Here is a 24813-nt window from a genome sequence, read left to right as displayed (position 1 = left end):
TGAGACCTGTTTTAAAATTCCTGTATGTCGAGAAACAGGTCCTGGAGGTTAGTACATTAATATACTAACCTCTGAGACCTTGGTAATAAAAATGTAAAAAAACTTTCATGCCCATAACAAGTTCTGTTTTCAAATGTTTATATGCATCCCCATATCAAGAAACAGGTCATGGAGGTTAGTACATAAATATACTAACCTCTGAGACCTGGCAATTTAAAAAAACCTTTCATGCCCTGTTTTAAAATTCCTTTATCCATCCCCATGTCAAGAAACAGGTCCTGGAGGTTAGTACGTGTACTAACCTCTGAGACCTTGTAAAAAAAAAAAACGTTTTAAAATTCCTTTCTGTATATCCATCCCCATCAAAAAACAGGTCCTGGAAGATGGTAGGCCTACATAAATATACTGACACATGCAGGGGTGGATTTCACAAAGAGGTAAGACTAGTCTTATCTTGAGTTAGGACAAGATACTAGTCCTAAAACTTAGGATGAGCCATACGTTTTGTAAAATATATCTTCTAGCTAGGAGATATACAAAACGTAACGTATGGCTCATCCTAAGGTCCTAACTCTTTGTGAAATCGACCCTTGAAGAGAAATTCATGCCTAAGTTCTGTTTTTAAATTCCTATATAAATCTCAATGTCAAGAAACAGGTCTCAGGAGGTTAGTACATTAATATACTAACCTCTGAGACCTGGGCCCAATTTCATAGAGCTGCTAAGCTTTCATAAATTTGCTTAGCATGAAATTTCTTCCTTGGTAAAAACAGGATTACCAACCAAATTTCAATTTGTTTCTTGTTACTGGTATTAATCTGTTGTTTGCTCATCCTGGAAATCACGTTAAAATTTGGTTGGAAAGACATTTCATGCTAAGACATTTCATGCTAAGCAACTTTCTGTGCTTAGCAGCTCTATGAAATTGGGCCGTGGTAGTTAAAAAAAAACTTTCCTGACTAATAAACATCTGTTTTCAAACTTCTATATAAATCCCAATGTCAAGAAATAGGTCCTGAGGTTAGTACACAAATATACCAACCTCTGAGAATCCTGTTTTTTTTTTATCAAGGAAGACATTTCATGCTAAGCAAATTTGTGTGCTTAGCAGTTCTATGAAATTGGGCCCAGGTCTGAGAGGTTAATACATTAATAGGCCTACTTTGCCCGAAAGAAATGTGAAAAGTAAATAATATAGGTTATTTCCAGCTCCATTTCTGATACCCTTCTTTCCCTGAGCTGTGTAGTTTTCCTATAAACCCTTCCTCTATGCTGCAGTGTGCAAGACAGGTTTAAACATTGATATAGGCCTACTTTGCCCTTAAAAGAAGTGTGAAAAGTAAGTAATATGGGACATTTCCAGCTCCATTTCTGATACCCTTCTTTCCCTGAGCTGTGTAAACCCTTCCTCCCTGTATGCCGCAGTGTGCAAGACCATACCGCCCACTTTCATGAGAGTTATGATCCGCCCACATTGGACAAGAGCACCAATTGTTCGAATCCCAGACTTCTCCTATTACAATTGCTTAAGGCGAACAAAACAGATCCAGCCTCTTTGTTGATTTAGAATGCAGAAAGCATGAAAGCAAGGGTCAATAGCTGATATTTGTTATTTTGTAAGATTGTATTTTCCCCTCACAACATGACAAATATGATTCCTGGGCCAAGTATGGGAGGTGTGTATCCTGGCATTGAGGACGAGTGGAAAACACAGGCATTTAGAAACAAAGTCGTCGCTCAGATGTAAGTAACAATTTTGTTGTTGCGTCTGTCGCGCTGTGTCGGGTGTTTCGTAGTAATTGCACACAGCCACAGATTTTTCTTCTCTACCTCCACGATCTCATCATTCACTCCTCATTAACTTCTTAAGGTTACTCAAAATTGAAACTGGATCAGAGAATTGAACTTCAACAGTCAACACCAATATAGAAACAAATTAATGACCTCGTGTGTTGATGATGTTCTCACGCGGACCAGAGTCGGACTGAATCAAATTCATACATTTAAAAATGAAAATAAATGGAAAAGTTTCAGTTTCCGTATGGCCCCACCACTTTTTCATTCGATATGAAATAATATAGTATCTAATTTACCTCAATGAGATATCCCTTTTTGTAAAAAAGTGTGAAAAAGTGGTGGCGCCATACGGAAAGTTATCCAAATAAATAAATAAATAAAGATTGTTTTAATTTATATTTTATTGTTATTATTATAAATATTATGATAATGATATTAATTTAATTTAAAAGTTATAACCAAACCAGAAATTTATTAGATCAGGTCTCCTATACTCAGTGAGTAGCAGAGATGCCAAGTATGTTGCGATAACGTAACCCTCCTCCCGATGGCTGCACAGGCCGGAGGCCGTCGGGAGGAGGATTACGTTATCTCAACTAAGATGCAAATTAGAAGTACGATCAGAGACTACTCCTAAAGAGTCCTAGAACTGTAATCATAATATTAATAAAATTATAAGATTAAGGTTCGTTCCGCTATCGTCTCCACCGGGAGATGATAGCGAAACAAACCTCATAGTTGTAAGAGTAATCAGAAACCAGCTACAATTTCTTTTAAAGCCAGTGCCAGACACTTTCGGTAAACAGTAATGTCCAAAGGCCCACACTTCATGTATCACAACTGATATAAAAAATAAGAAACTTGTGAAAATATAGGCTCAGTCGGTCATCGGAGTCGGGAGAAAATAACGGGGAAAAACCCACCCTTGTTTCCGCACGTTTCGCCGTGTCATAACATGTGTTTAAAATAAATCCGTAATTCTCGACAACGAGGATTGATAGTTGTTTTAAGGTTTTCTTGAAAAGTAAAGCATTTCATGGAATAATATTTCAAGAGAAGTCTTTCACCATTACCTTCTGTAAACCCTGTAAAAGTTATTTTTAAATCTGTGAACTTTTTTTTTTGATTCTGTTCTGAAAGTGTACTTTGTATAATGGCTTTAAAAGAGGACCTCACACCTACATGTACATGTACATGTAGCCCAGGTTGGACTCTGTTGCTTAAGTCCTATCAGGGCTAACCTACATGTAGTACTGTACTGTAGGCGTGAGTTCCCTTTAAAAAAGAATTGTATACATTTGATTTGGGCAAAAAACATTTTTTACTAGCTCGAAAATGTGTGCACTCGTTTTGGTGAGTTCAGACGAATCTGTCAGACTTGTCTTCACACTCCGTCAAATTGTCTCACTGATGTGTCAGTGACAGCTTGTAGAGTTGTCTGACCAGTCGAGTTGTTTGAACGAATGTTGGTCGCTTCAGACCCAAATCACTTCCTACCCAAGTCACTTCGGACCCAAGTCACTTCGTACCCAAGTCACTTCGTACCCAAGTCGCTTCGTACCCAAGTCATGTCATTGAAACATTGAAACCAATTTTTTTTTTTTTTTTCCAATCCAAAGTTAGGGATTCGTTTTTTTTTCATAGGAAAACATTCCCTTTTTTAGGAGAGTTTTTAAAACAGCAAACGTAGTAGTTTGCGGAGGAAACACTTTTGTAATATGTGCCCCCCAATATGTGCCATTCTACATCAGACCAGTCAAAAACGGAGTCCAAGAGAAAAATCATGTCAAAGTGACGAACATTTCAGCAATAATAATAATAACTGGACACTTTCTTTTACAAATGTTACTGAGGAGCTTTTATTCTGATCTCTGCAAGTTGTTTTTAACGACTGTAAAATATAATCGATGTCAAAATGTCAACATGAAAGAAAATAATGAAGACTGGTCACATCAGTCAGAGCCTGACATTTGAATTTAATGAGCGAGTTTGTGTGTTTTTTTTCCAGTGAGGATGAGGTTCATAAAGCCGGCAATCCAACAGCCAAGTCCAGCATTGAGATGGAGAATCATGTGTTCCAGAAAGCTAAGAACAGGGTGAGTGAGATACTGTGGTTTATATTAAACAGATTGTTCCAACAAAAGATATTGAGTTTCTGTTTTATTTCCACTCTTTGCACTAGATGTTTTTTTTTTCGAGCCAGAAGTGTACAAATAGTACAATTGTTGCCATCTAGCAAAATGAGTCGTTTGTTGACAGGTCATTTGAAAAAAATTTTCATTTGAAAAGAGCATGATCTATGCCTTTACAGGCAGTGGACACTATTGGTAATTATTCCAAAAAATTATCAGCATAAAACCTCACTTGGTAATCAGTAATGGGGAGAGGTTGATAGTATAAAACACCGTGAGAAATGGCTCCCTCTGAAGTGACGTAGTTTTCAAGAAAGAAGTAATTTTCCAAGAATTTGATTTTGAGACCTCAAGTTTAGAATTTGAGGTCTCGAAATCAAGCATCTGAAAGCACACAACTTCTTGTGACAAGGGTGTATTTTATTTCATTCATATCTCGCAACTTCGACAACCAATTGAGCTCAAATTTTCACAGGTTTGTTATTTTATGCATGTTTAGATACACCAAGTGAGAAGACTGGTCTTTGACAATTACCAATAGTGTCCACTGCCTTTAAATGATATAGACCTTGCATTGTCGTCATCAAGCCGTCCATCTTAGAGGTAAAACAATGACATAACAATCGCAACGCACAGATTTATAGGCCCTGCATACTGGATTGGCCAATGATCAACCTTCTTTTGACCTCTAAGTGAGGGCGCCCTACTCAAATGACATCATGTGCATTTAAAGCTCTATTGATACAGCTTTTGGTTCAAAAAGTGTGAAAGTAGAAACACCAAGAGATATATGAGACAATAAAACTGGGATATATAAAGGAGTTAAAAGTTGAGTTGTTATTTCAGCTATCCTTGCTCAAGGCTGTCGAATTATTCACTCCGAAAAAAGACTGCGGCTGTAAAAACTCATCTGTATACACTGTGCATAATGTGTGTAACCACATCGCACGACACGATGCCCCCCGTACACTAGCCGCATGCGGAGGCCGTAGGCCAACAGCCTTGTAGAGAGTGTTGAAGCCACTGACTTATTATATAAGCACGAAAAAAGAGTTCCCACTGCAAACTCATTACCATAATGCCTGCGAAAGACGAGACCCCATTGGTCAGTGGCGGAAGTCGTGTTGGCGGAAGTCGCACCACCACGGACGCTCAGCAAGCATGATAGGGTCCAAAGGTCGTGAAGTTACTGACCCGACAAGGCTGGCAGCCTACAGCCACCGCAAGCAGATAAGTGGTAAGAGTGCGGCTAAACTTGTGCACAGTAGTCATACAACATTGTTTGGCGATGTGACAGTGTATACGGTTGGGTCATGCGGTGTGATTACACACACACAGTATACGGGTGGGTTTACAATGTCGTCTTTTCGGAGTGAATAATGCGACTGCCTTGAGCAAGGCTATATTTAAGCTGGCCCATTCCACATAATAGCACGGAGACTGCACTGTGGAAGTTAAATCCACAGTTACCCAAACAATGAATTTTCCACCACCAGCCATACAAACAGAAGAAACCCATGACGCAAAAAAAATGCTAGCCTCTAAGTTCTGTGTCGCAGTCTCTTGCACTCTGTGGCAGGGCTGTATGCTTCGTTTTTGAAAGGGCAAGGGCACGAGGCATTTTCTTCTTGGTATCAGGCACCCTATATGATGAAGTTGCAAATTTGTACTGGAGCATTTCAAGGGCACCAAGGCATTGACCAGGGGACACGGAGGCAATCTCCTTCGTTGCCTCCGTGAAGTATCAGGCCTGCTGTGGTACCAGTGTATAGGAGTACCAGTGTAGAGGAGGGTTACACAATAAGTGTGCCACTTGTTGCAGGCCTTCCGCACTCACAGCAATTGTTGTGGTGCCCTGCAATCATGACAATATACCCTTTGCTGTGGTGCCCTCTGCAAAGTTCCAATACAACTTCCACACAATGGGTGCGTTCGTTTAGCTTCACTCGGGTGAACCCCTGACAAGAGCTAATCAAACGATCACACTCGCCCTCTCGTGGTGACGGCATGCACCCCAGGTCACCCCAAAGTGACCCACTCCACAAGCAGGGCATTGGGGGCTGACCCGGGTGAGCCCCGTCAAAGATATTCAAACGTACTGGGGCAGACCGGGGTCGACCCAGGGAAGCTAAACGAACGCACCCATACTACATTTTGCCCAAATGAAGAGCTTCAATCAAGCAAAGTTCAGGTTATTGTGGGGGATCTGGAACACGACAGGCCCTGTTTTCATGAGGGAATCTTTCATATTGTCATTGTAATGAAACCCTCCTAGAGGCAAATAAAAATGTCTACTTGCCACAACAACAAAAAATTCTTCAAATTTGTTGATGGATGTTTTATGCCTTAATTCAACTTTCTACATACAGTACATGTATTTTAAACAAAGCCTATAACCTACACCATACATACATACAACAAGTGTGTGATATAATAGGTGATATGTACTGCCTCTTGAAACAGTTCAGAATCTGCTGATAAATCTCCCGGAAACCAAACTGAAATTTTTCACTTACATTTTTAAATCTCTCTTGTAATGAAGTCATTGAATTACAACCAATGTCAACTTCACACCGTACAGTAGTTCCACTCATGTATTGTGTGATCTGTCACTGTTCAGTGGACAATAATGTTAAAAGAGGATGTACGATACAGTTTTCTACTATACATAAAGAGTTGACATTCTCTGTTGTGAAAGTTCATTTTTCCGTCATGAAACCTTTAAAGGGAAGATGTGACACAGAAATGTTCACACACTTCTGAGTAAAGCCCTGTTCATACTTCACGCGAAAGCAAATGTATTAAATGTATTACACAATGCAAACCATCAGGTTCAAGCTGTTTTCTAAATTGGGATGTGAAGAAGTCCACTTTTTCTTTTGTGTTTCGCATAAAGTATGAACCTGGCTTAATGTAGTAGACAGCACACAATGTATACGATTTTAACTGGACTACATGGGGTGTTCGTATTTTAGAACTGCAATTTGACCAAAATTCCTGCACAGTAGGCCCTATATTTTAGTAATCACTTCAAGTCAAGGTGAGGAAAACTGCCATGGATTTTGTCAATATTATTATTATTATTATTATCTCATATTTTCTCGAAAGATGTAATGTTACTACCAAATGACAAGCAAACAGATACACACATTCTCAAATATGCATCCCTGTGGAGGCATCTTTTGTTTTTTCCATTGTCCCTGTACTTAAGATTTCCCATAGACTTTGTACACAAAATTTCTTGTGGAGCACCCCGGTCTTTAGAAATTCCATGTGGAGTACTTTTTATTTTCCCTTTTTTGTTTTGTCCTTGGGCTCCAGAAGGTACCGAATATGAGACCATAATCTTTTTAATAATGAGTTGTTGTTCTGGAGAGAACGGTTAGTTATCTGGCTTAAGTCTCCAGTGATTTTCTACACTCTTTTACCAAATAGTAGGGCCTATGCTCTTCTAAAAATGCTTTGTCTTGAACTCCCTTTTTTTTTACCGGAATAGGGTCACCAGTATTACATTTTACATTTGCCTAAACTGTTCCTTTAATACCATGAAGACCTCATGATATTTTACTGAACTTGGTTCAGGAAGAGGCAGTACTTCCTGCTTGTATTTTTAGTTGTTCTCATATTATGTTTAGTGCCTTACTGCACAGCGTACATATGTAAAGATACACTAGCGGAAATGGACATGGAATTTATTTGAGAAGGTAAAGATGTCTGGCAGTCGTGGATTTGATTAAGACAATATCACTGTTTTTGTTGGTGATCATCGCTCTTGCTGTAACCAGACATTAAATATACAATGCGTATTAAAAGAGTTCATGAAATTCTGAGACTTTGTTTGTTTGTTTTGAGTGTGGGGGTTGGTAATAGCGTAGTACTTATAAATTTTATTCTGGAATATTTATGAGAAGGTAAGATGTCTGGCAGTCTTGGTTTTTTATTAAGACAAATTGATATCATTGTTCTGTTTTCGTTTGTGATCATTGTTCGTGCTTTAACGTGACATTAAGTATACAGTGCGTATTAAAAGAGTTCATGAAATTCTGAGACTTTGTTTTTTGTTTTGATGCGTGTGGGGGGGGGGGTTGTAATAGCTTAGAACTTTAAGTTTAATTTTTAAATTTTTTTGAATTTATTTTACTCTAGGATGAGTATCTAGCGCTGGTTGCTCGATTGATGATCCACATGCGTGATACAAGTAAGTAACAATTTGTATAGAAAGGTTTGTGGTAACACCTTGTAATGATGATCTCTAAATGAGTTTGGGTGGAGCTGAAAAGAACCATTGGTTTCAACTCAACGTTTCAATCAGTATGCTCTGATCGTCTTAATTATTTTAAGTTACAATTATCAACTAGTTTTTATGCTAACAATTATTTTGAGTAAATTACCAATAGTGTCTAATGCCTGTTAGCCTAGCTCCTTATAATCCTAACAGTCCCAAGTTTGAACTGTTGTTACATTTTCTTGTAGATGCCAGAAAGGAAGGAGGATCCGGAAAAATGCAACAACAAATAGGAGGTGGCGTACAGGGTAAGTCCAGCTGCCTAATCATACCAGTATAACGCCTTTTTAGCCTACAACACCAATGTGTGATAAGCTTTGTGCTTTCCTGAGTCCTGCAGGGAAAAGCAGGCATATTACTGTATACTCGGTACTTTCACGAGTCCTGTGAAAAATCACAGGCACATTACTCTGGTGGGATGCCTGATTTTTTTTTCATCTACTACATGTATATATTGTAGAATTTGTCTTCCGCCTCAAGCGTTATGAGTGCCTTCTTATGAATAATAATATAGAAACTAGATTCAGGGACTTACTACCGCCATATCAAGAGAGTATCTCTAGGAGACAATGAAGGTCTAGTACCCTGTTTGGTCTCCTCATGCCCAATTGTCCAACAGATAGATACAAAATGTCCACCATCCCCTACATCATTCGTAGTTTGCCATAAATTTGTAGTTTGCCATAGATTCATTTCTTCCAGATGAGTACCATACATTTGCTGTGCATTTATGTTTTTTTTTGTATTTTATTTAATCTTTTTAGTGCCTTTCTCATGTAGCTTTCGAGCTTTTTGTAATTGCTTTTGTGGTTTTATTGTGGTATGTAAAATTTTGTTCTATAATGTACCAGTTTTACTTGTAATACGTTCTTTTTGGACTACCTGACCGCCAGTGTTGAATCAAGATTTTTAATGTGCTTTTGGGTTGTTCTTGCAATTAATTAATTTTTAAATAATTACATATTTATATATATATATATATTTATTTTTTTAACAAACTATTTTTAATTGTAAATGTTTTTTTTCGGCCTGCTTGGCCGCCAGTGCAGTGAATAAAAAAACCATAATAATAATTTTTTTTAAAAAGGAAGAAAAAAAATAAGTATAGCGCCGGTATCCGCCTAAACATGTCAGGCGGAAACCGGCGCTATACTAAGTGTTCTAAATAATTAGTATAATTGCTCTATGTTGTTTTCTTTTACTTTTTTCAGATCCAATGGCAGCTCTACAGGGTTTGACCTCCATATCAATGACTGGGTCAAGGTCAGGTCAGCAGGGCACGCCGCCCCCAGGTCCACAGCAGATGGGACAGATGATGGGTGGCAGGCAACAGCACAACATTTCTGGTAAGGTTTCTGTAGCTGGTAGGCATGCAGGTTTACCTGGTAGGCATGCAGCGATACAGTCAGATAAATTTAATGATGGGGCAGCAGCCGCTAGACCTCTTGAGCAAGTTGGAGTGCCCACATTTGGTCGGCCCATGATTGACCTCTGACCAGCAACGTATATACACAGTGACGCACTCACTCGAACGACTCTGGTACCTGTGACAGTTTGCAACGCTCCATAGACTTCCGCCTTTTCGCTATAGTGTCACTGGTTCCCTTCTGGGCTTTACATATGGGACAACAGAAGGAACCATGGTCCCGAGGCTGGTTCCCGAGGCTTTAGTTAACCATGGTGCACACTCGTACTTGCTCCTTGTAATATGATGTCACAGGATCAGACAGCGCCCTCATTGAGGTCATAAGAGAAATCTATCATTGGGTGAAAATTGTGCATGGGTGGCAAGCATTGTATGCAAAGTGTGGACCCGAGAACGCAAAGACGTCCTCGTTATTTGTTTAGTATTATATGGTAGTATAGTAAATACTTGTTACATGCCCAATATATGGTAGAGGGTGTGTCGTGTCTCCTTCCCCCACCGAAATAAATAAAATAATAATAATAATAATATAAAAAAAATTAATAGATAAATAAATACAAATAAAATCAATATCCTCTAAAAGATTTTCTAAGATTCTCAGAACACAATAGGAGGGAATTGGTACAGCATGCCACATGTTGAGCACCAAATGAATTCATGTAAATAACGGTTTCCTTTTCCTTTCCATTTCTGGTGTTTTCTCATCAGGTCAGTTGACAATGCAGCAACGGCAGAAACAGATTCAGTTGCAGCTTCAGAAGCAGTTATCAGGAGCGACGTCATCTCCTCAGTCACCGGCCAGCTTCATGCCTGGCACACCCCAGCAGGTGAACCCCATTAAATACTACTAACCATTTTGAATCCATATGTGACCCACTCTGTGAAAATGAGTCAGATATCGCCCAATGACAGTTTTAATGTTTACTTTTTAAGATTTATATTTGCATGGTAAACCTTTAGAACACTTTGTTTTAGGCAATAAAGCTATGAATACAACAATTTTGTAATCATACTTTAATCTAATTTGTATTCTCTTGCGCGAAATGGTAGTTTAAAACATCACTTTACTTGTAATTCGTTTTTAACAATAAATGATATACTGGCTAATTCCAAATGGGAGTAACTCAGCAACTCTTAGACATTTACCAAATTACTGCTGCTGGTGTGTCCTTTCCAGCCATGCATATAACTCAATTTTTTAAATTGTCAACATCTGACTCATTTCCACAGAGTGGGTCACATATCTGATTTGAGGCATTACATGGTGAGGTATTAATATAAATTTGGTTTGCCGTAACACCATTTATGTATCTACTTGCTAGGTAGAGTTTGTTCTTTAGGGAACTGTCTTGCTTTATTCTACCACCGCGGAGTAGATTTATCAGATGATGGGATGAGCTATATAGTAGTGTATTTGGACCACTCCCATTACAGCGTTGAAATGTTAGGAGGAGAATCTTAAAGATAATGTGGAAATAAATAGGAAGCCAATGTAGAGATTGCATAACTGGAGCAATGGGTTCATAATCCTTTTTTGAGATATGGCGGACACAATGCTACAACACTCTAAAGATTTGGGTAAATTTGTGTGTATACACCCAAACCAAACAGTACACTCCTTACACGTCCACCATACCTCAAAAAGGTTTATGTTTTTTTAAAGACACTGGACACTATTGGTAATTGTCAAAGACTTGTCTTCACTGTTGGTGTATCTCAACATATGCATCGTACTTGCAAAATATTAATGAAAGAAAAAAATACCCTTGTTGCACCATGGTCACACGAAGTTGGGTGCTTTCAGATGCTTGATTTCGAGACCTCAAATTCTAAATCTGAGGTCTCGAAATCGAATTCGTGGAAAATTACTTCTTTCTCGAAAACTACGTCACTTCAGAGGGAGCTGTTTCTCACAATGTTTTGTACTATCAACCTATCCCCATTACTCGTAATCAGGAATAGTTTTATGATAATAATTATTTTGAGAAATTACCAATCGTGTCCACTGCCTTTAAAAGGGGTTTGATACCTTTTGTAGATCATGTTTAGATGAATACCTACTCACTGTGAATGAAGATGTGTACAATATAATTTGCCTGTAGAAGTTTTAGCTTCATTAGTCGTCAAGTTATTGAGAAGAAAAAAAAGTGAAAATCACAGAGCAATGTTTACAGGAGAGTAGCATAAATCTGTTGTACATACTAAAATAATTTTTGTCTCACTGAGCCGAAAAATTATTTTTGTGAAATTGTTTTACTCCTTTCTCAAACACTACAGCACCCCAGCAAGTAATATTTTAAGGGAAGTTTTTCTACCATTGTTATCTTTACACAGTGTAAGTTAAATGTAATTCTGTGGGTGTTTGTGTTTTGTATCGTACAAAAAGTACGAACCAATGAATCGGGGAGTGGTTATACATATCATGAATGAATCGAATGATTTTGTTTTACCGCTAGGGTATGAACCCTGGTCCAGCTGGTGGGTCGATGATGACACAACAGATGGGTGCAATGCAGCAAACCCAACAGGGACAAATGATCCGTGGACAACTACCATTCAAAGTAAGCTCGGTCTTTCTGTTTTGTGTTGGGAGGGGGTGGGGGATTGGGGTGTACATGTGTGCCTATGTAAAGGCCACTGGGCACTATTTGTTATTACTCAAAATAATTGTTAGCATAAAATCTTACTTGGTAACAGCAATGGAGAGCTGCTAATAATATAAAAAAAATTGTGAGAAACAGCTCCCTCTGAAGTAACATAGTTTTTTTTTCTCACTCAAATAATGAAAGACTTCAGGCCTAAAGCTTTTTTTTAAGCACCTGAAAGCACACAAGTTTGTGCAACAAGGGTATATACTGTGTTTTTTTCTCTTGCAACTTTGATGACCAATTGATTCAAATTTGTCACAGATTTGGTCTTGTATGCAAAGGGAGAATACTGGTCTCTGACAATTACCAAAGGTATCCAGTGCCTTTAAAGGTATATTATAGGATTGAAAAAGGGAAACCACACAATTTTGAGATTTTTATGTGCTAATCATTGTCATTCTACTTTAAAATTTCCAACTGTATTCATTTCATTACAAACACTTTTATAGCCCAAAGCGCCCAATCTGAAGGTAATGTTTCCCTTTAACATGTTTCTCCATACTCTATTTATAGATTCAGCCACAGCATATACAACAACAGATACAACAGCAACAGGGTCCTGGTGCTGGGCAGCATGCAAGAGGACAGCAAGGGTTCAAGGTATCAGACATGATTATCTTAAATGAATGCATACGCCTAATATAGATCTTTGTATTGCAACGTCACAGCCCTAGTGTTTTGCCAAGATTGCAGAGTCTGGCATCTAGAACCAAAGATAAATGTATGAAAACAAGCTTTCGTGCTCGCAATGTATGAAAACAAGCTTTCATGCTCGCAAGCTTTCACTCTTTGCGCTCACAGTTCAGGTTTTTTCATAGAGCTATATATATTGACTAGAGCGCTAACACCCCGTTATACACACACTAAGGTTGTGAAGCCGTGTTGGCGCATCCATGTTTATGTACAAATTAATACAAAAGCTGGAAATTTTGTACGGCAATTGTACGGCTATTTGCATGATATATGATATTTGCATGATAATAGTGCGTTTGTTCTTTTCTATGTGTCATCGAACCAAAAAATGCAGCAAATGTGAACGCACAATCTGCTGATGAGCGTACAAACTGTGAGCGTCATGTGCGTCATGTTTAATTGGCGCATCTACTTTTGTAAGTACGGGGCAATCAAGTCGAACTTACGGTTTTCGTAGCGCGGACATACGCGAATGGGCAGTCGCGTACGTAAGCGCACACGCCGAATAAAAAAAAAACCGCCAATTTGAATTAATATCGTTCCATATTCACGCAACACATCAACCATGTCTGCGCCCAGGGTGGCTTCAAAACGCAGAGCAAGTTAGCGCTCTAGTCAATATATATAGCTCTATGGGTTTTTCTGACAGCCTCTCACATCCTTAAAGATTGCTCGCTTAGCAATCTTTTTCGAATTCAAAACTAAACATTTGAAGACCTCCCCAGTGACCATTGACTATTTTTGTTTTAAATTCATTTTCTTTATAATGACTATCAGCAGCAGCAGACCATTGCTATGGGTATGGCCGGAGCACCCCAACCATTCCAGCAGCAGCAGCAGCAGTTGCAGCAGCAGCAACTCCAGCAACAGCAGCTGCAGCAGCAACAGCAGATGCAGCAACGGCAACAGGCATCACAGCAGGTGAGGGTTGCGTTTGAATCTCTGACTTTCCAATGATGTTCCCCCTGTATCTGCTGCACTTTGGAACTCCCAGCCTGTATCTTTTTTTCATATATAATTTAATAATCTATTCTAGGTTCCACATAATGCTAATTTGTAGGCAAAATTATGATAAAAGTTAGCACAAGCACCCCTGGAAAAAGGTATTGACAAAATATCAAGACCGCCACAATGAGATGGCTCATTTGGTAGTGCAACGGCCTGTTAAAGCCATTGGACACTTTTGATCAACAGTATTGTCCAAAGGCCCACACTTTGTGTATCACAACTTATATATAAAATAACAAACCTGTGAAAATTTAGGTTCAATTGGTCATCGGAGTCAGGAGAAAATAACGGAAAAACCCACCCTTGTAAAAAGTAAACCATTTCATGAAATAATATTTCAAGTTATTTGTAAATCTGTGAATTTTTATTTTTTTTTCTGTTCCGAAAGTGTCCAATGGCTTTAATCAAGAGGTTGCAGCTTCAAATCCCCATCCAGTAAATTTGTTCTTTGTTCAAGCCCAAAATTGAGTAAAATTCACTCAAGTCTGTCGCCATTGCTGTTTATTATTTGATTTGTTTTTCATTTCAGCAGCGGCCACCAGTTTCCCCTTATGGTGGCTACCCCTACATGATGTCTCCACAGGTTGGTACACAAACAAACAAAAAGAAGTACAGGTGCCAGACATTTTTTTTTTCCCCTGAGACCAATTCAAGTGCAGGAAATTCTTCCTGAGAGGTCTCGTTTGAGTAAAAACGAGGTCGAGTACAGAAGAAAAGTACTTGAGTTATGAGTACTGCAGGTTCAACTCGGCATTTCAGCACTTATGGTCATAGCCTCAAAACTTAATACTTTATTGTTATTCTTTTATTATTGCCTGATAAAGTCAAGCATGATTTGTATTCATTCATTTAATTTGTTGCTTGCATTAATGATTAATTCTTCTTCCAATATAAAATATTTTGTTTTTTGACTCGCGTGCATGTTTGTTTTCTTTTATGCTTGCAGCACAATCTTACTTAATAAACTTTCATATATTTTTTGGGACATTGGAAGAGAGTGGGGTTCATTTGACCGATGTAGCGTTCTTTTTCTTTGGCAACCGCTTGTTTGGGAAACTTTTATCTTGAAATCTTTTACCAAAAGATTGGTCATTTCAGTGGACCAAGTAAAATTTGGAGCCTAGTTTTAGACCTTTTTAGTCAAGAATGACTCTCACCCCTGATGATAATTTTTGCAAAGAAATCCATTCTAAATTTTTTCAACATAGAAACAAACACATTTTTGAGAAAGAGGTCAAATAATAAAAGACCAGGCCTGAAGCCTTTTTTTAGGCATCTGAATACACCAATATTGTGCAACAAGGATGTTTTATCTTTCATTATTCTCTTGCAACTTCGATGACCAATTGTGCCCAAATTTTCACAGATTTGTTATTTTATTAATATGTTGTGATGTACACCCAGTGAGAATACTGGTCTTTCACATTTACCGAAGGTGTCCAGTGCCTTTAATGATTTTTTAAAAAACAAATACAACCTTCTTCCAGATCGATTTTCTTCTTGAACTTCAGTAGGGGCGTTTTTTTCTTCATGTTGAATGCCTTCATTGAAATCAAAACAACTTCATGAGTGTGGAGTTTTTATTGCAATGCGTTCACAATAATTCATAACTTCAGGATTGGAACCGTGTCCTGTCAGGTTTTGCTTGTTAACTTTTTCCTCTATGATTTGTGCACTTTCATCTAATGCATAATAACACTGTGGTTTGGTTCTTTTTCTGTTTTTATTTTTTACTAACCCTTAACCCATCTCTTTCCTGGACTCTTTCATCTTCTACTGCAGGCGCCACCAATGTCCCCATATGGCGCTGGCCAACCCTTTGTGATGTCCCCTCAGGTCTGTATCAGGGAAAATTCACCTTTGATAAAAGTGGACTCACCCATTCACAGTTGTCATTAGGGAGTCTGTGTGTAGAGTTTAACCAACATTTTTTTTTTCTTCTTTGGGGACAAATTTATTTGCTTGGAACAAATTTGAGTGAGTTTATAAATAGAACTGATTTAATCGGTCCTACCCAACCAAGTTAAAAAAAAATTGGGATGACTCAATTGGTCCCTGGACACTTTTGGGATTAATACTAAAAATTAACACAGCGAGACCGTTAAAAATGCCTGACCTGAACTTTCGTCTTATAATACCCAATGCAAATTCTAGAAAGACATACCTTCTTGTGTTAACCCTTGGTTCTTCTCAGAACCACCACAGCTCATAGAGAGAGTTAGTTACATGGCGTCTCTGCAAATCTCACTTAAAGGAACGTTACAGAATTTGTAAGAAACAAAAATCGTGAAGATTACAGATTTACATAAAACTTACACGGTCTAATGATGATAATAGTAGAAAACATCCCTTGAAATATAATCTGTCTGAAATTTCTTATGTGGTGAACAATAAATAATCTAATTTCGCGTTTGGAGTTTATCGCTCAAGGAGAGTTTTATTCAATTATGTTTTCGCATCGATGTCACGCAAAATGTGCATCGGTTTTTCACTATTCTTCTACAGGTTATTCAGTTTTTATAAATGGTGGATTACTTAAAGTGCTTACACTGCCAGCAACTGTTTGCTAGCAAAACTAATTCTGTAATGTTCCTTTAAAAGAAATACCTTTGCTGCCCTACCACCTTGCCGTATCTCGCCTTCTATACTTTATACCTGTTTCTTTCTTCTCTAAGATTGCTTGCTCTAACCTGACACTCTTACTGATTGATCATTCACTATCATTCGAAGGAGATGTAAGATTTCAGACTCATGAAGAAAACAAATAAAGTTCTTACAAGACTGTAACCATATAGATAAATCACTCTTAGATGCAATGAGAATGCCACTAAAAAACTGAAAAACAGTGCAAAATTTTTTGTGTGTGTTGGCAGCTTCCTCTTCTTGCAATACGCAAAGTTGCATGACTACCTATAGACACCTTGCGTAAGCAGCAAATCCCAAAACAGCGCCCTCACTGAGGTCAGAGAAGACCTATTCACAAGTTGAGAGTTTTCACTGTTTTACTTTAGTGATTGCGGCCACTACAAGGTGTTTATTTACCCAATTCACCTGACGTTATCACATGATAAACACTTTACTATGCAGAGCTCAGATAGATCTGCACCACATCTTTACATGTATTCGGAGTTCAAACATGGCATACCATGACAGACCATGACAGACTTTAGCTGTGCTTGTAGATAATGCATCCAGTCAGTCAGTCGGCATTTTTAATGGAATGATCACTCAATAATAGTCAAGTGTGATTAAAGCACTATGGCAGCTTGCACTTTGGTATGGTTTGGCCAATGCGTACAAACTCTAAATGTCTGATTCGGTGCACATTTTAGCTAACTCAACCTTCCAAAAGTAGGTAGTTTTTCTAGTTGTAAAAATGAAAGATCTACATTGTCTCCAAGTGGTACCATGAATCCACAAAGAGATTAGATTCAACTCGGGATGAGTTTGATCCACTGTCATCGTAGTGATGACATCACACTGTGACATCACATTCTGCTTTGAAACTTAGGTGGCGTCCAAATCGAGCGCCTTTGGCTTCGGCCATGTGGGGAAATCCGGCCATAGCCACTGCCAAAGCCATTCATTTGGACATGGACTCAGATTGATTCATTGGCTAACTCATTGTAGCTCAATTGCTCTTGACCAGTAGTCTTTGTTCAAGACTTTCCTGTTATTAATATCTCCCAGTGATCCATCACCACAAGAGGGCGCACTCTCACCATGGACTGCCATCATTAGAGGTTGCTTCTGTGATAGCGGTTCTCAGGGTGATAGCTGTTCGGTGTTGGTAGCGCCCTCTATTGGTGTCTGTATCAGCGATGGAAACTAGCCTCTGAGGTAGTTTGATAAATGAACAACAGGAGCGTCTTGAACTAAGACTACCCTTGACCTTGTCCTCTAACTCTAATCTTGCATTACTTCCCATGCTTCTTGCCGGCGAACGCAGGGGCCACCAACCTCCCCTTATGGTGGCCAACATTTCCTGATGTCTCCCCAGGTCTGTAAACGCTCTCAGTGCTAGGTTGTCTCAAAAAGATCTTGCACCTCTTTCTTATTTTGTGTAACTTTGGAGCAAGTTCAACTGCTATTAAATACGTGGCAAGTGCTTGAATATGATTGTTCAATTGATATTCCATAAACTTTACTCTAAAACATTTGACACTCCATAGGCCTTTTTTTGCACATGAAAACAACCTCTACCCTCACAGGTACCCATACATACCCCTAGGTGAAGAGAAGCAATTATGGTAAAGCATCTTGCTTATGGACACAAAAATGTCATGTCCGGGGTTCAAATACGCACTGTGATGACTTAACCACCAGAGCTTGAGTCCGGATTCAGTAAAACCAACCAAACTAAACAATCGCACTCGCTAACGTGGTTCATATTCAATCACAACGCTTATGAGCCAGCTTAGCAGTTGGACATGCTCCTGTGTCGAGGTGTTCTTTATTCCTCTGTTTAAGTCTTTCTAAGATTTATCAACCACTTCCCATCAATATTCACAAATCTTTTCCATGCATCTGTGCAGTATAATTTTTTGCATAAGGGAAACCCCAAAGAGGCACGCAGGCAACTTAATGGGAACCCTTGATCACACATTAGAATAAAAAAGAAACTAAGACAATCGGCAAAAATGAAGAATGAAAAATGAAAAATGTGGAAAAGATTGCCAGGTAAAAATGTCATTCGATGTGAAGTGGTTAAGAGCTGAATTTCATTTTTAATTTGTCAGTAGAAGAGTGAACGTGTCTTTGTTGGTTGAAGATGTTGGTGTTAAAATGTTGCATATTTGTTTCTCTTTTGTGGGTTGTAACAGTTCGTTGTTTCATTTTTGTGAAGTTCATTTTGTTATCTTTGGAGGGGGGTATGTGTGGTTGTGGGATTGGTCGGGGGTTCAATCGGTAGTATTTCCCCAAGACAAAACCATTGCCTCCGTTGCAAATGTAACCCTAAATTACCCAAGTTCATGTGAGGTTAGAGACTTGTTATTGCTCTATTTCCACTTTCATAAGGACTTGATATAGTGAGTGGAAAATTAGAACATCACAAAAATTGAATTTGACCTTGGAGCCCCTCTTCAAATTTTACAGTACCCACTGTAGTGTTATTCCCACACTAAAAAAAAGACTGCACTTCAACTGCTGTTTGATACCAACCAACACATTCTAAGTAGGATTTGAAACTTTGCATGGTGGAAATACAATATGGAAAGGTTTGCGGTGACACCATGTAATGACTATCTCTAATGAGTTGGGGTGGTTCTGAAAAGAACCGTTGGTTTCAACTCGACGTTTCGATCAGTATGCTCTGATCGTCTTCTGGAGAAAGCTCTCCAGAAGACGATCAGAGCATACTGATCGAAACGTTGAGTTGAACTCTCCAGAAGACGATCAGACCATACTGATCAACACTTTGAGTTGAACCAACAGAACCACCCCAACTAATTAGAGATTGTCATTACATGGTGTTACCGCAAACCTTTCCATACAATACATTCTATCTACTTTTATGACCAACCATAACGTCTACTAACACCTTTTTATGTCATCATAGAAGGGCACAGCCACATTCTTGTCCATAGTTACCTCAAAAAGAAGTATGTAGCCTATTGCATGTATTGCCTATTTCTTTATTTGTGTTCATTGTGTGGTGATTCTCATATTAATTATTGATAACTCTATAAAAACAAAAAAAATATAATTTAAAAAATATTATCCGAAAGCTCAAAAAAGGTCATCATTTCCTATCCTCCAGGGAAATATTATTTGCATTTGTGATACTGTGAAAGTTACGGAAATTTAATTTGAAGACCCATGTAGTCTTATTTCATTTGGCGTTAGCAATTTTGGTATGCTTTAGCGGTCAGACAGTGGTTGAGCCAAAGTGTTATCTTGTTTGATCACACTTGAATTTGAAGGAAGTACCTGATCTTTTTTAGGTCTCATCAAAAAGAATAAAACAGGGAACAATCTGATTGAGCTGTTGTTGAAAATTGGAGCACGCCTTATTTTTGTGTTAAATAAATAAATAGTTTTTTTATTATAAGTTTTAAATTAATATTTTTTTTAATTATTTGCAGTCCATGACACAGCAGCCATCACCAGCTTCCCAACAACCAAATCAGGGGTAAGTTGACCAACAAATCTTTCCATCTGTTTAGTTTTAAACCTGTGTCCTCTGACTCAAGCTACAAGAGGTTTGTTACGTACACTAAGAATCTTGTACTTTGTATAAGTAACTCACTCAATAATATCATGTATTAATGAACTGAACTGAATGAACTGAACAAGGTATTTTATCTTTCACTATTCTCTTGCAACTTCAATGACCAATAAGCCTTTTTTAAATATGGCGGACACAATGCTACAACACTTGGGGTTTGGGTAAACTTGTGTGTATACACCCGAACCAAACAGTACACTCCTATCACGTCCGCCATACCTCAAAAGGGCTCATTGAGTTTAACTTTCCACAGATTTGTTAGTAATGCATATCTTGGGTTATACCAAGTGAGAATACTGGTCTTTGAAAATAACCAAACCAGTGCCTTTTAACCGATCTTTTCCTGATTGATTTCAGTAGCCAGCAGATGGCCTCACCAGCAAGCTACCTTCAGCCTTCTCCTTCACCTCAACAGAACTCTCTCCCATCACCTGCTGGTTCCCAACGAGGGGGACCACCCAGTGTCCCATCACCGGGAGGGCCACTTAGCACCCCAGGTAAGCACAACAAATCACTAAGGAAGGAAAAAACTAACAGCTTAGCAGAAATGGGGGACCATTACGTAATGTACATTGCTTGTGACTGGTTTCCTGCTGATTTCAGCTTAACAGAAAACAGACTTAGCACACAGAAGTAAAACAGCTGAGCAGAAATGGGTTGCCCGCCAATATACTGTGTAATGTACATTGGTTGGACTGGTTTTCTGCTGATTTCAGCTTAGCAGAAAATAGACTTAACACTTTTGCATGTAAACTAGAATTTAGCAAGGGGACCAGTCGATTGCAATGTACTTGTAGTTTTTAATAAATGTCCTTGTTTATTGGGTTCTTTCTCAACACTTAGGTCAAATATTTTGGACAAAAGAATCATGTCAAACGACTAATGTTGTACATTCCCTTCAGAAGTATCTAAGTTTGATAGTTTGGACAGAACGAAAGAGTAGAAATTGTACAGTGATTATAATTTATTTCTATGCTTGAAAATTAACTTCACAGGTAACCCAGGGTCAGTAGGTCCAGGTTCTGTGGGATCCATCGGCCCGGTACCCAGCCCTGGCAAGGTGCAGACATCGGGTCCGGTGTACGATCAGCAGGCAGCGTATTATGAGAAGTGGAAACAGCTGTCAAAGTTCATTGAACCTTTGAAGAGGATGATTAACAAAGCGAGCAAGGAGGACGGTGAGTGACAGAGGAGAGGTTTTTCTTGTTGCATCAAATTAAATATAAACATATTGGGTGATGCCATTGGACACCTTAAGTAATTGTCAAAGACCAGTATTCTCACTTGGTGTATCTCAACATATGCATAAAATAACAAACCTGTGAAAATTCAGACTCAATTGGTAACCGAAGTTGCAAGAGAACAACGAAAGAAAAACACCCTTGTTGCACAAAGCTTGGATTCCAATACATCTCTCTTTAGTAAAAAAGGCTTCAGGACTGTCTTTTTAATATTTGAGTGAGAAATTACATCATCTCAAAAACTATGTTACTTTGGAGGGAGCCAATTCTCACATTATTTTATACTATCAACAGCTCTCCATTGCAAGTAATTTTTATGCTGACAACTATTTTGAGTAATTGTTGACTGTAGTAAATTTATTGTTGTAAAGCGTTGTGGTACCTTTTCTGCGAAGGAACGTTATATAACACTAGGATTATTATCTCTGTTGCTCTCTTGCCTTCGTTCCCATTAATTTGATTCATCTTATTTCCTTGACACACAGAATATCGTCGTGAGATGAGTCTTAGTAAGATGACCAACCTTCTAGACATTCTATCAGATCCTAACAAGAAAACCCACCTCAACATGCTACTCAGATGTGAAGAGGTCCTCGAACGAATGGACTTCGGAAAAGTTGTAAGTGCTTTTGAATCGGTCCTCCCTTATTTCGGTCATTACAACTTGAACAATTATACAAATTCTCTTAAAATAGAAATTCCGGTCCGAGGTTCTACTCCAGTTGCATAGTTGCCTTGTGCGTAAAGTGCTTGCCTCCCATCAATGTGATCCTGGTTCGAACCCTGCTAGGGCCATGTTGAGTAGAGTTGGCGTTGGTTCTCTGCTGTGCTACAAGGGCTTCTATCTAGGCCCCTTGAAACCCCCCCCCCCCCCCTGGAAAAATCAGACGCTTTCGATCTCAAGCTGTGCTCTGTGGTCACAATGACGCCCTTGCATGCCTGCTGCTCAAACAGGTTGTAGTCACATCCTCCGCAATTCAGCTTCCAGTAAGGATGATTGTTTTCTAAATTAATAAAATTATTATTTAATCCTGTTAAATAAGTCCTTATATATCCAACTGTTTCAATTAATAGGGTAGCCAGTCAGCTTCAGGTACCTCTACTAGCTCAAGCAGCTCAAAGCCAAAGAATGTCTGTGCCCCGCTGTACGAGGTCATCATGACGAACATCAAATCTCCTATTCTGAACCACTCACTGCAAAGGACTTTTGGACCAGCCATGACCGCTATCCACGGACCCTCTACTAAGTATGTTACTTTTGAGATAAGAATTACTTGTAAATAGTAGACTTGTGAGTAAAACCATGTGTAACATCTCTTTTGTATGAGAGTCGGTGTGGTCTGAGAGCCAACACTCCCACAGAATCAAGTTCAACCGATATCTTTTTACATACCCATATTACTTCAAAGTGAAATGCTGTATATTATCAAAAGCTGTTGTAGGTTTCTTACCAAATAAAAATATGGAAAATAGTCACATTTTGTTTATATTGGATACATCTACATTTATATAGGATTTTAAAAATCTAACCATTCCCAAAAAAAACAAATGTATTCTTAAGCTTTAAACAAATAAGTTAATTGAATGGATTGACTTTTTTTCCCTGCAGTTACCCGTCCTCAACTCCTCCAGCCAAGCAACAGAAGACAGACACCGAGGCTCAGACATACACAGTCCCAAACATCGTCCAGGGTGAAGTGGCTAGACTGTCCTCTAAGTTCAGAGTCAGTCTAGATGAGGCTCATCACGCAGGAGGCAACGATGTACACCTCATCTGCAGATTAGGTACAAGATTGATGTGAAGTTTCCTATAGATGGATCGCACACAGCGTCACAAGCCGCCGTATTTGATGATAAACAATTGAAAAGTTCATGATGCGTGTACGCGCCGCCCACAACTCACAGCCAATGAAAGCCTTTCATGCTTGCACGTTAATGACGTCATGTGCAATTCATCTATACTTTATAAGGGCTCACCCTTTAATACTAGCCAGGGCAAGTAGGGCGAGTCAGCCCTTCCACCCTTCAACCCAATGCCTCAAAACCCACTCACATTTCTTCCTTTTCAAATTTGAAAAATAATTTTTTTTTAAACGTGTTAATTTATTTATTTTTTAAACATTTGCAGAGGACAAGCGATTACCCAGCGTACCTCCAATTGCTGTCACCGTTCCTCAGAGCTATCCCTCCATCAGCCCTCACTGTGAAACAAGTACCCAAGAATACAGTAAGTATTTCCATCATACTTAAAAAAAACAAAATAATAAACTCTAAAACGGACAGGAGCTATCCCAAATTCATCAAAGCTCAGTAAATGAAACCTAAATGTTTGGACTTGTGTCAGTTTCAATCAAAAGTTTGTGCTAACTGTCACTCTTTTGTCAAATCAATAAAACATTTTCTAATTGAACTTGGCAAAAGTTTGATGTTTAGCGCAGGCCTTAAACATGCTCGCCTTTTGAGATGCTCCATAAGCAAGTCATTGTATCAAACTTAATCAAAACCTTGGCTTTCATATTTTTTTTAAAAATATATTTGTCTCTCTTCTTTTTTTCCAGACCAGACGCCTTTCCTTCTGTCTGTTCAACGAACCCTCCTGTCGCAACTCAAGCGAATGCCGGATCGATTCTCACTGACTCAGATGCTGGATGTATGGGAGATGTGTATCCACAAGTGTTGTCTTAATACTATCTCTGCATAATACTATAATATAATAAGGCAGTGGACTGGGAAGACTGGTCTTTGACATTTACCAATAGTGTCCATTGTCTTTAATAGACCGTTCCCATGAAATATGTTAGTTGCACATAGAGCGTGCGAAGTTACATTTTGATTGACAAAATGAGGGAACATCGTGCCGTTTTGTACACGGCTAATGGCTGCCATGTTTTTCATGTTTTCTCAACAAGTAGACACTGTATTCAACTGAAGGTTTCAAAGATGACTTTTTATGTATATTTCTTGACCTTTTGGCCCATAAATCTGCATTATATTGATAGAAACCAAACGATGATCATTTATCACTCGAAGGCAACCTTTACTGTATCATCATCTTACCTACTTGTCAGGACTTTTGATGATTTATAAAGTACAGGAAAAGGGGGAAACTACTCCAAAATTCTCACAGCAATCTATTGTTTCACAAACGGTTTTTCATGACAAAAATAACAAAACAGAGATAATACAACAAGTCAGTCTGTAAGTACAAGGCGATGCAATGTTATTACGTTTTCAGTATTACAAACACATTCTGAAATCCAAGTACAAGCTGTAAATAAAGTGTATGGATATTTCCATCTGAATAACTTACTCAAGCTTCCAGTCATAATTTCTCATAATGTTTTTTCAGGCTTA

General features: G+C 38.6%; 1 protein-coding gene across 11 annotated transcripts; it reads left to right on the top strand.

Annotated features, from left to right (window-relative positions):
• The first annotated feature begins 1559 nt into the window (after window positions 1–1559).
• Window positions 1560–24768, top strand: LOC117290328 (mediator of RNA polymerase II transcription subunit 15-like). 11 transcript variants are annotated; one of them, XM_033771657.1, is made up of 20 exons: window positions 1560–1743; window positions 3806–3893; window positions 8076–8127; window positions 8403–8462; window positions 9426–9560; window positions 10349–10467; window positions 12097–12201; window positions 12802–12888; window positions 13762–13902; window positions 14519–14572; window positions 15772–15825; window positions 17939–17989; window positions 20076–20122; window positions 20576–20715; window positions 21214–21396; window positions 21945–22078; window positions 22534–22706; window positions 23069–23244; window positions 23588–23686; window positions 24018–24768. In XM_033771657.1, the coding sequence occupies exons 1-20, from the start codon at window positions 1643–1645 to the stop codon at window positions 24158–24160; spliced, it is 2142 nt and encodes a 713-aa protein (XP_033627548.1). In that variant the 5' UTR covers window positions 1560–1642; the 3' UTR covers window positions 24161–24768. The 11 variants fall into 11 exon arrangements, with proteins under 11 accessions (XP_033627548.1, XP_033627547.1, XP_033627546.1 ...); XM_033771656.1 differs by having other exon boundaries at window positions 13759–13902; window positions 14522–14572; XM_033771655.1 differs by having other exon boundaries at window positions 13759–13902; window positions 20579–20715.
• Window positions 24769–24813: the final 45 nt, after the last annotated feature.

Source organism: Asterias rubens, chromosome 5, assembly GCF_902459465.1.
Source record: "Asterias rubens chromosome 5, eAstRub1.3, whole genome shotgun sequence".
NCBI classification, from domain to species: domain Eukaryota; kingdom Metazoa; phylum Echinodermata; class Asteroidea; order Forcipulatida; family Asteriidae; genus Asterias; species Asterias rubens.
Note: the sequence above shows the minus strand (reverse complement) of the source record. Positions and strands in the feature narration are given on the sequence as shown.